Source organism: Danio rerio, chromosome 4, assembly GCF_052040795.2.
Source record: "Danio rerio strain M-AB ecotype USA chromosome 4, GRCz13ab, whole genome shotgun sequence".
Classification (NCBI taxonomy): domain Eukaryota; kingdom Metazoa; phylum Chordata; class Actinopteri; order Cypriniformes; family Danionidae; genus Danio; species Danio rerio.
The window spans coordinates 34,355,001-34,367,135 of NC_141024.2; the positions used below are offsets into that span (position 1 = coordinate 34,355,001).

Consider the following 12,135-nt stretch of genomic DNA (forward strand, 5'->3'; position numbering starts at 1 on the left):
CTGAATGTTTACGTTTCCTAAAGTGTGGAAGACTAGGGATATGATATAAGAGAAATAGGATCTTTGATGCCAGCATGCTGTGTAGATAAGTACTGATCAAGTCACGCGTCTAAGGCATGGAAGGAATCTTTTCAATTGTTGAGTGTCCATTCATTGCCACAACAGCAGAAAGACATTCTGCAGTTATCATTGATCTATTTAATGTCTCCTACATGACATGAAGTCCAAACTATTGTGTTGTACTGATGTCTACACCTACAAAAACCATAAACCCAACCTCAAAGTAACCTGTCGTGTTTTAGCAACATCCACACCAACCATAAGCTTAAAACCCCATCTCACTGTAAACTTTAGTGTACTGTAAAGGTCTGCGCCGACCACAACCCAACCTTGCCTACTTGTCAATTACTGTTGTGGAGCCCGGATAGCTCAGTCGGTAGAGCATCAGACTTTTAATCTGAGGGTCCAGGGTTCAAGTCCCTGTTCGGGCGTGTGACGCTCATTTTGTGGAGCCACAGCTTTTGCCGTTGAGCTATCGCTTGATGAAAGTTTCATCTGGATGCACAATATGTGTACTAGGCATAAAGAAATGGCAGCACTGTCAGTCTTGTAGTTGTGGCCGAGTGGTTAAGGCGATGGACTAGAAATCCATTGGGGTCTCCCCGCACAGGTTCGAATCCTGCCGATTACGTCCTCCACCTTTTTAAAATTGCAGCAGTCGTCAATTGTTTGCATTTCCATTGTTTCATGGGAAAAGCGTTGTGCTGGTATAGGAGGAGAAAAACAACAGAGTGTTCTAACTGAAGAGAAAGGGGCTTATCACAGGGAGGAACATACCACACATAGGTCACAACGGCTGTTTCGTAGCTCGTCGTAATCGTATAAGGGTTAGTACTCTGCGTTGTGGCCGTAGCAACCCCGGGTCGAATCCTTTTAGCAAGAGCACCCTATTGAAACAGGAACAGTAAAGATTCACAATTAAAGTAGTAATACTCTATAACTGGATTTGAATATAATAACAACAACAATGTGGGGTCTGCTGTGATGGAATCAGTAACTTTCACTCTTTTGTGAAATAACAGTTACCTTGTAATCAGGTGCTTAAATGCATCGCAGCTGGCTGCCGTAAGGAGAAGACTTCAAATGCCTTGAGGTGTGCTCAAATAGAGACAGAACTGTGGTTGACAGGAAGGTGGGAGTGCTTCCTAAGCTGGTATTAAGGAGGTCTCTTTCTTTGTGGAGGAGCTCCAGCTAGGCATGGCTAAATTGAACTGATTTCCCAGAGCTGTTGCGCTACTTGAAACAAGTTGGTGTCGAAACTGCTCAGGGAAAGCAGCTTTGTATGGTAGCGTGGCCGAGCGGTCTAAGGCGCTGGATTAAGGCTCCAGTCTCTTCGGGGGCATGGGTTCGAATCCCATCGTTGCCAGGCAGTCCTTTTAGGATGCTTGAGAATGACCTCTCTGCTTGAGCAAACAGACTTGCGAAGAGATACTGCATGCTTCCGCTCACATCCAAATGTAGACTCCTTGGCCAAAGTTGAAGGGCTTCACTAGGAAGCTCTGCGTCTTCTCTGCTGTTTTGCTTCCGTAAAATTGGGCAGAAAAGGGACCACTGCATGGGTACATCTAGGGTAGCATGGCCGAGGGGTCTAAGGCGCTGGATTTAGACTCAAGTCTCTTCGGCGGCGTGGGTTCAAATCCCACTGCTGCCAGATATGGTTTTAAACAAGGCCAAACTGCTTGAGTGTGTGCGCGTTCGCAGTGAACGCTGGAAATGAGAGAGTAAATTTAAGTTGGCAACTAGTCAGTATAATGTGTTCTTTGGAACTCACAGCAGACTCGTTGGTGTGACAGCAACACATCCCCAAGCTCGAATCTGCTCAGGAGCAAGTGTCTTTCCCACGATTAGATTGCAGCATCTTAAAGGGTCACGAAACACCAAAACACATTTTTTGAGCTGCTGACAGTCGTATATGTGTCCCACACTGCTAAAAACACTATTAGGACACCTATATTTCACTAAAAAGTGTAAATTGGTTGTTTTTGCGTTATTTCAAGCAAATTTGTACTTCCTGTTTGAAACGAATTTTTGAAGCTGCGTCACGGTCATGACATAATAGCGTGTATTCCAGCGTGCAGACTGGGCGTCTGTGCCAGAGTGAGTCTTATTACGTCTTACTTTGTGATGCATTAATGCATGAGTAAGGCTTGGGTCAAACCAATCAGCGCGCTCTATTGTGCAACTTCATCAATATTCATTATTGTCACCGTGTTTACACCACAAAGACGCCACGTTGTGTTGGCAAAACAAACGTGAAGTGTTGCTTTTATAGTTTGCTGCTGTTAAGTTTCGTTTTCATTTTCTCTCTGTGAGAGCTTATCTGGATCACGTGTGGATTAACAGTGTACGCGACGCGCGACAACAATAACTTACGTGTCTAAGGAGGATTATTGTTTACCTGAGAGCTGTTCTCATCTGCAAACGCTGAAATCTGGATTTGCTTGTAGTCTTCTCTTCATAAAGACGCGGCTCTAGTTGCTGGTGATTGTCCTGTCTCTACAGATTTGGTAAGTGAGCGACCAGTGCTCTTTGTTTATTCAGTTTGTTCGTATCGAATTAAGTTAACTATTGCACTGAGTGCAGAAATGTTAGCACCGCATTTTGTGACCGGAATAACACACGCGGCTTTCTGACACTACCTGCCGTGTGCATCTAAGTTTCCGGGAAATGCAGAGTTTTTTTTCTCTCATTCGCCGTGCGGTATCAAACATTGCATGAAAAATACACGCTTGCAGCAGTTCCTCGAATCAAATATCTCGTTTGTCGCGAGAGGCATGAATGAATTCCCTGAATGAAAGAGCCAAACTGCAGTTAAAGTCCAACATTTAATAATTTGGCAAATAATTCGACTACAGATGTCCATGTAGGTTAAACACCATCACTTTTTCTCCTGTCTGTGTGGGTGTGTATTTTGACTCTGAAACTCGCGCGTGCACAAATAGACACTCCCACACCATCCCACTTTAGTTCCTCCGACACTCCCCCCTAAACAGAGCTGGACACGCCCACTTTTCTGACTTTTTCCAAAGTAGAGGTGTGAAAACACCCTGCTGAAACGAGGGGGTTTCATGGCCCTTTAAAGTCTGCACTGGAAGTCTCTCTCTGCCATTGCTCCTTTTAGCAAGAGCACCCTATTGAAACAGGAACAGTAAAGATTCACAATTAGAGTAGTAATACAGTGGGGAATAAACCAGAGTCAAGAGATGTGTTGATTATGTGAGTCAGTGTTGGTATGACTTTCTGACACAGAAATGAAAATAGCCTCACCATTTACTTTCCTTCACAAAATAAGGTATAGTGATAAAAATGCTGGCTTACTTTGTGTTCCAGAAGACAGGAAATGTTTAAAACCACATGATGGAGAGTAAATGGTAAGCTCATTTTTATATTTAGGGTAAACATTCATTTCATGCTTGCCACTTTAAGCCTTTATACTAAAGTTCACTTTTTTGTTCTTTTTTGAAGACCTGATAGTGCTGAAAGAAGAGACACATCAATGGAATGAAATGGAAGAGAAACAACAAGTAATAACGACTGATGAAAAACCCACACTCACTAAAAAGACTTTATCACGTGGAAGATCTCGGAAATCCAAGTCTAGGTGTAATTACAGCTGTAAACAGAGTAGAAAGAGTTTCTGTCAAAAGCCAAACCTTGATGTTCACACTAGAAAGAAACCTTTCACCTGCAAACAGTGTGGAAAAAGCTTCTATAATACAGGAAACTTAACAGTGCACATGAGAATTCACACTGGAGAGAGGCCGTACACATACCAACAGTGTGGAAAAAGCTTCTATTCTACAGGAAACTTGGCAGTGCACAGACGAATTCACTCTGGGGAGAGGCTCTACTCTTGCCCTCAGTGTGGAAAGAGTTGTAAGCAAAATGGCAATCTTGAAACCCACATGAGAACACACACTGGAGAGAGAAGCTTTATTTGCACACAGTGTAGGAAAGGTTTTTCTCAAAAACAAAACCTTACCATCCACATGAGGATTCACACTGGAGAGAAACCTTACACATGCACAGAGTGTGGTAAAAGTTTCCCACATACAGGCTCACTCAAACACCACATGATAAGTCACACCGGACAGATGCCGTTTGCATGTGCTCATTGTGGAAAGAGCTTCACAACCAAAGCTAGAATCATGAACCACATGAATGGTCACACTGGAACCACATGTGATCATTGTGGAAAGAGTGCAAAGACTCCATTAAGCAACACATGAAGACTCACTCAGGCGAGCGTTTTCGATGCAGTGAGTGTGGAAAGGTCTTTAAACATAAAAGAAGCCTCATCAATCACATGAAGCTTCACAATGGAGAGAAAAAATGAGGCCTTGTCCAGCGGAGCTTAAGGCTTTCCCGGGATAGCATCTCGGGACAAGTGTAAACTCTTGAATACATCTCAAGTTACTGGAATGAAACCCTTTGAACCTGAAGATTTAAACTCAATAACTGAAGAGGGGTGAAGATGTACCAGATTGTGAGAGTTTCTACAGGGCTGCAATGAAGCAAAATAACTCTATATGTGTTTCAAGTTATTATGAACTGAGAACCAAATTTGTGCACATTGCACACTGCAATTAAATGGTCTGCACTCAAAAGAAAATTAGAAATATTAGGGAGGAGAAAATGTTTGGGGAGATGCAGAGAAAACTGTCCTACACTCTTAGATTGTGTTTTTGATCGTTCACACTGTTTGATTTTTACTCCCTTGAACAAACAGGTTTGCCTCCAATTTTGGGCTTTTGTCTGCAGTTTCACAAAACTTGTTGGTGAATAAAAGTGGGCCGGTGTGAACTTGCAGTGACAGTGAGAGACTGATGCAGACTCCATAAAGCCCTGTTCAGACTACACAATGCCATTTGCCAGTTACCACAGATCAGATTTGTGTCAGATTATGAGATTTTGACTTGATCAAATCTTGATGAGTTGTGGGTAACAAATGAAGACTTTGGTTTCAAAACACAACACATTTATTTTGATGGACTGATTTTAGAAAATAAAAAAGTTTTCCTCATGAAGACAATTAAACTTTCTGTAAACAACTGGTTACCTTTGAAGAGATGTTCATGTGAAAACTCCCACATTACTACAAATAAATCTGTGTATGGGAAGCCCAGTATCTCTATTGTGAATGAGAATATGAGTGATTTGTTAGCTTAAATGCTAATTCCAGTACTCAACAGAGACTACTGAAGCACTTCAGCTATCCGTTCTTTCAAATTATATATATATATATATATATATATATATATATATATATATATATATATATATATATATTAGCGCTGTCAAAATTAACGCGTTAACACATGCGATTAATTTTAAATAATTAACGCGTAAAAAAAAAAATTCCGCAATTAACGCAGTTCAGTGTTTCCTCATTAAACGCAACGAAAGCGTATGCTTCGCGTTGTTGTGTCAGAATCCTTGTGAAATACAGTAATACTTTAGGACGCTTAGTTTAAGCAAATTTGATGAACGTGATCATGCGTGTTGAATCTGATGGGAGTCGCTCCAGTATGGAAGGGCATTGGGGCCAAAACGTCTGCAGCGCGTTGTGTGTGTCTGTCTGTGTGTGTGTCTGTGTCAGGCCTGTTGAGGGGTGTCAGGGGTGGAGTGAGCGACGTATCTGAGTAGGGGCGAGAGGGGTGTGCAATGTATTTAACGACTGGTTTGCAAGAAATGATCATTCATTTGCGGGCATTTGGGAGTCTCTGTGCACTTGCGGGATATTCCTAGCAACTGGATGAATGTAAAGGAGGATTAAGCAAAATTGTTTCTACTGTATAATTAATGTTCTCAACTCACAGCAATAAAACTTTACAATGAGCGCAACAGTTTGTATTCTATAGTTTATTATTATAATTTTTCATTTTCCATATCTGCAATTCCTGTATTTTGGCATTTTTTTTTTTGCAGTCCACTTAGAATCTAACATGGAAATCAATGTTTTCTTTATTGGCATTGATTGTTTTGAAATTTAAATGTCATTAACATGCCTGTGTTTTAATTTCTGTAATAAATAGGGCTGTCAAGCCAGGATCTTGATGGTTTATTGTGGGTATGTTGTTTACATGAAGAAATCTGTGTTACAAGTTAAACAAAATTTCTATTTAACAATAATATTTTGAATTTAAATATTTTTTGTCTTGCGTTTACATTAATTTGACATTTAAATAGCCAAAATTACAAGTTTCAGTATTTTAAATGTGATTAATCGCGATTAATTAAAAAAAAAAAAGGTGCGATTAATTAGTTAGTTTTTTTTAATCGATTGACAGCACTAATATATATATATATATATATATATATATATATATATATATATATATATATATATATATATATATATATATATATATGTGTGTGTGTGTGTGTGTGTGTGTGTGTGTGACTACTATTACTAACAGCAATGTTAAGTGGGCAAAATAAAACTGAAAAGGATACTTTTTTTAAACTAGTATGGGTCTATTAATCTCATTGTCACCCTTTAAAAGGTTTAAAAACCAACATTTATAAATTTATATATTTATGATTGAAGAATTTTTTGCAAAGCAAAAACGGTTATTAACTACTTAATGCTGTGTACGATTTTCTTTAGTCACATTAAATTTAACTTGTTTATTGCTAAAAGGGTTTACATGGATATTGACATGAGACATGAGTTTATGCAATTATAGAGAACATGCTTAGTGTTTTCAACATGACTTTCACAAAATTGACAAGTTCTCCTTATTATCAACTTTTAATCTCAGGAATTCTTTTAATGGACACACATCATTAATCATTTAAACTGAAGTTCTTTAATTTTGGCGAGATTTGAATAAGAAATGTAACTTGTCTTATTTTTCTAATTCCTGTGAATTAAAATCTTTAAAAATAAACGAGGTCTGAGCTGATTATGATGAAGCCTTTGGATAAGAATATTCATTTAAAACTTATTATTACATTTTGGATCTCCAAAAATAAAGATGGAAGAGAGAACATTACAGAATAGTGTGAAAGAAAACCTCTGATCAATACTGTGATGTTTTTAGGGATAATATTAATTATTGTTTTAAACTCTTTAGGGTGACAAGTAAAACCCTGTTTAAAGAATGGGTTGAATAATTTTAATTTAGCAAAAAGATTGTCATTTCAAGTTAAAAAATCAAACGTGATTATAATCTATTTTAACAAGTTTCCATTTAATTTTGATGAGATGACCAGCACCAAAGCCACTCCTTCCATCTGCTCCATCAATAGAATATCCACCTGTTACCTCAGATGCAACTGAGCTTTTACTATAGTTCCCACTTTGATTTTGGCCACAACCAGCACCAGCAGTACCACCAGCTCCACCGGAAACATGTACAGAGATGCTGAAGCACTGGGAGCCACTGGACAATGTACCACATGTCCCCTCAAACTACTTAATACAGTGATCTTTTTTTTTTTTTAGCTCTGCACAGTTGCCAGACATTCAGAATCGCTCCCCAGTAAACATCAGAAACAGGTGGGTTCAACAAAGGTTGTACAACAAATAGTTGTAAATACTATAATATACAGCCCCTTTAAAAGTTGGAATATTTTATAATGAGCTTATTGTGCTCACTAAAACGTTATTGCATTTTTAAATCACTGTTCTTTTATTAAATGTTCTTTAAAATATAATTTCTTCATGTTTAAGCCTGAATTGTACGCATGATAAGTGTTCAGTGTCATGATTATGGAGGCCCAAGAGTACGGTGGCCGGGAAGTGCAAAACAACATTACAAAGTTTGAAACACTTTTACAAAGCTCGAGACAAATTTACATTTTGAAAAACATGTTTACATATCATCAGACACAATTACATAGGGAAAACAATTTTACCAAGGACGAAACAAATTTACATTTTAGAAAACAAATTAACAAGACGCAAAACACTTTTACAAATCCCGAAACAAATTTACAATTAGATTCCCTACGGAAAGGGAATGTACCACACCCCGGAAGTGACATAGTACACTGTTAAAAATTGTCCCGTTAAAAAACAGTAAAATACTGGCAGCTGCAGTTGCCAGCAATGTACTGTTATTTTACAGTATGTTGCTGTAAAAATACATGGACTACATTGATTTACACAATACTCAAGTGAACTCATTTTGCTCACTGAAAGCAACTGCCTCAACTTGGTCAACTGCTGAATGAGTTTATGAAGTAATGTGCTATATATGCTTAGAAGCATACTTATAATGATAACTTATTTTAGTTAATTAGAAAAGTTCGGTTTAACTCTCATGTTTTATTTTTCACAACAGCACACATACATGTAAATCTGGAATCACCAGAGAGATTCTGACTGCATCAGCAACTAAACAGCCGCTTTCTTTAAATAAAGAAACATACAGAATAACATCAGCAGTTCATTGTTCATCTTTAACTCATACACTGGCTCTACTCTCCTCCACAACGGTGACAGACAGAAGAAATTAGCTTCAGGTTTTACAGTAAAATACTGTTTTTTCCTTGATTTAACAGTAATCTACTGGCAGCTGTGGTTGCCAGCAATATACTGTTTTTTTACAGTCTATTTCCGTAGTGTAAATTAACAGTATATTACTGTTAAAATACATTTTTACACTGTGTTTTTACCTCTCACACCTTTAACCCTTTAAACCCCAGAGCATATACTTCAGTTTTTATTGAAGTGTCCACACTACTGAGTGTTCAAGAAACATGTAGCAAAGCTGGAGTAGATTAATTAATTAACTGACTAATTAAATGATAATTGAGGATTAACAATGAACAAATGAAGAAATACTGAAGGGAAAAAACAAGAACAGAACATACAAAACTTTAGTCACAGCTTTATAATGAAATAACCTGAAGAACAACAAATGATTAAATCATTTAAATGATCAGCGGATGATTAAACAACTCTACAAACATCATCACCAGCTTCACTTATTACTTAATACATGCATTTTTGTATAACATTTACTAAAGTTCTTCTTGAGAAAAAGTTAAAGTTTTACGTCACCATCATGGAGAACAGAGTTTGCTTTAGTTGGGCTCTTAGCCCTGTCATTTTTAACATTTATATATTTTGGCTGCTGCAATTGTTAAGAACTTTGTTTAAAATGCTCTTTTGTTGTGACAAGCCAGCCAAGAACCTAAATAAGATCTGGTGATGTTCATGTTGCTAATAAATGGCAGAGTCTGTTCTCATTTAGTATAATAAAATTTACTGCTCCTATTCAATGTTAATCTATTGTTTTACATTATATGTCTTTATATGGCAATGATTTCTAGAAGTTTTTAAAAATATCTTGGACAATAACACTGCTCTATGGTGTATATTGCACTCAAAGAGACATCAATAATCAGCATATGAACCTCAATAATGGTGACAACAAACATAATTAACAGTTTAACTCACAAACAGGCAACTGAAAGTCTAAACATAAACAACAGCAGAATCAAATACAAATAAAGAAAACTGTAAGACCATTATACAACATTTATTTATACAGCAATGCATGCTGGGATATTTGTACAGTGCCACTCCCAGCATGCATTGCAGCATGAAACATTTGAGATGTTACCATTGTTGAGATACAAGGTCAGATTCATGAGGTCTGAGTGTGTATTTGTCATAACTGAACTGTTTTTGCATGTTATTTCTTAACTGTTATGTAATTACGGAGGTATCTTTTCTGTTTCCACTTCTCATTAATTAAATTAATACCTGCAACTAAGCATAAAATCTATTGCATGAGGCCCTTCTTCCAGATTTATAACAAAACATTTATCAGAACTAATTTCAGACAAATAGATTTCTCTAATTATTGACTTTCCAACTTTATTGCTGTAGTACAAAAGTTTTGTAAACTCTGTATTACAGCAGTTGGAGAGTCTTCTTAAATGAGTTCAAGGGTGAAGAGCCCAACTAAACCAGCCCCTCACTCCATTACGGTGACACAAAAAACACCTTAATTTCTGTTGGATCTCAATGAGAATAGTATGGAAGTCAAATCAGTCAGTAATAAGTGTGTGTCTACTGTTGTTTGTGGAGTTGTTTAATGATCCTCTGCTGAGACTGAAGCTGTTTTATTTGATTTGATTTTATTTAATGTTGTAACTCAAGTCACTGTTTGTGTTTCTTGTTTATTTTCTTCAGTAATTGTGATTATTAACAGCAGGTGTTCATCAGTGTCTGAATTCACTCATTAGTGTTCATTAACTCTGTCAGGTGAACTATATTAGTTAACTAGTGTATGAAATAGTGAACAAGGACACAAAGTGTGATTTCAAACACAGACTTCAAAACATCGAATCTGAACTCTGTTAGCTCAGTTTTCTGCAGTTGGTTACTTTCTCGAAAACAAAAATGTTACCCAGAAAGCACTGTTTTTAACAGAATATTACTGTTTTAGTGAAAAAACATTATTTTACCGTAGAATCTGACCGTTTTTTAACAGCAATTTTTTACAGTGTATGTACCACATACCTGTAGTGACGCGGGGGAAAGTTGTTGTTGTTGCTGGTGAGCACGGTAAATTCGTGCTGTGGAGTACATGGCGTAAAAAAAGTTTATGGTGACCGAACATGGACAGCGGTCGAGGGTTGTTTTGCCCGTTTTGTGGCAAACACATGAGCAGCTTAACACAGTTTTGCTTTGCGTGTGGTCGGTGTTTAGAGTTTATAAAGGACGCGGAACAAACGGAAACACCAGACATGCTGCATCAATGTGTTCAATATTTTCACGAGATCCACTCGTACGCTGTAATCGTGAACATGATGTCAAGTCTACATGGCGTAAACCTCTGCTTGAGGACTCTTAACAGTAAACTGAAGGAAGCCTGTGTTATGGTTTAACTGGTGTCCGTGTTAACTGAGGCCCCTTTACAGATGTGCAAACTATTCACGTTTGAAGATTGGCAGATTCGTCACATTTTCACAGCAACATGCCATACCAAATAAAGATTCTTATTACTTGGTGTCAGTGTAAACATTGTTGATTTAATATTTGTGTGGCAGAACAGCATAAACAAAAATTAATCTAAAGAAATAATTATAATTGACATGTCATCAACAGGATTCAAACCCAAGTCAAAAGGTTCTGCATGAGTAACAACCAATTTATCCAACTGAGCTAATCCAGTGTACAAGTAGGATTTGGTTTTGGTATATTATCAGTCAACATGTGCCGTGCTTGAATTGTTTCCATGTACTTGCATTTACATGTTTCTATGCACTCTTATGCTGATATTTTCTCAGAATAGCTCTAATTTATTTTATCGCAGTTAGTCAAACCATGATTTTTATAGTTGTAGACTTGTGGAAACCTGTCTACAAAGTCACACACGAGCTGGATATCATTGATATTTTCCAGTGTGTGTGTGTTACATTGCGGTTCACTACCAGTGTGTGGTACATTCTACGTCACTTCCGGGGTGTGGTACATTCCCTTTTCGTAGGGAATCTGTAATTGTAAATTTGTTTCGGGATTTGTAAAAGTGTTTTTCCTATGTAATTGTGTTTGATGATAAGTAAAAATGTTTTTCAAAATGTAAATTTGTCTCGAGCTTTGTAAAAGTGTTTCAAACTTTGTAATGTTGTTTTGCACTTCCCGGCCACCGTACAAGAGTGCTAGTTAGAAAAACAAAGACTCAAATGATCAATTTAATTATTGAAGCATAAAAATGTCTTCATTTTCTTGTCGGCTTAGTCCCTTTATTAATCTGGGGTCGCCACAGCGAAATGAACCGCCAACTTATTCAGCAAGTTTTTACGCAGCGGATGCCCTTCCAGCTGCAACCCATCTCTGGGAAACACCCACACACACATTTACACACACACTCATACACTATGGACAATTTAGCCTATCCAATTCACCTGTACCGCATGTCTTTGGACTGTGGGGGAAACCGGAGCACCCGGAGGAAACCCACACGAATGCAGGGAGAACATGCAAACTCCACACAGAAACGCCAACTGAACCGAGGCTCAAACCAGCGACCTTCTTGCTGTGAGGGGACAGCACTACCTACTGCGCCACTGCTTCTCCCAGCATAAAAATGTACATAAATAAATCACAAT

The 12,135-nt window shown here is 37.8% G+C and overlaps 2 protein-coding genes and 3 non-coding genes across 5 annotated transcripts in view; all 5 read left to right on the plus strand.

The window, feature by feature from the left end:
• Positions 1–5,180, plus strand: part of LOC137491478 (uncharacterized) — an 18,995-nt gene extending 13,815 nt beyond the window's left edge. Inside the window, exon 3 of the mRNA XM_087249337.1 lies at positions 3,526–5,180. Coding sequence (XP_087105463.1) covers positions 3,526–4,289 — 764 coding nt within the window. The 3' untranslated portion in view covers positions 4,290–5,180. The remainder of the gene's footprint in view (positions 1–3,525) is intronic.
• Positions 1–12,135, plus strand: part of LOC101886704 (zinc finger protein) — an 846,922-nt gene that overhangs the window by 353,596 nt on the left and 481,191 nt on the right. The window lies entirely within an intron of this gene.
• On the plus strand, positions 419–491 carry trnak-uuu (transfer RNA lysine (anticodon UUU)). The gene has a single exon. It is a non-coding gene; the product is annotated as a tRNA-Lys (tRNA).
• On the plus strand, positions 1,345–1,426 carry trnal-aag (transfer RNA leucine (anticodon AAG)). The gene has a single exon. It is a non-coding gene; the product is annotated as a tRNA-Leu (tRNA).
• On the plus strand, positions 1,630–1,711 carry trnal-uag (transfer RNA leucine (anticodon UAG)). The gene has a single exon. It is a non-coding gene; the product is annotated as a tRNA-Leu (tRNA).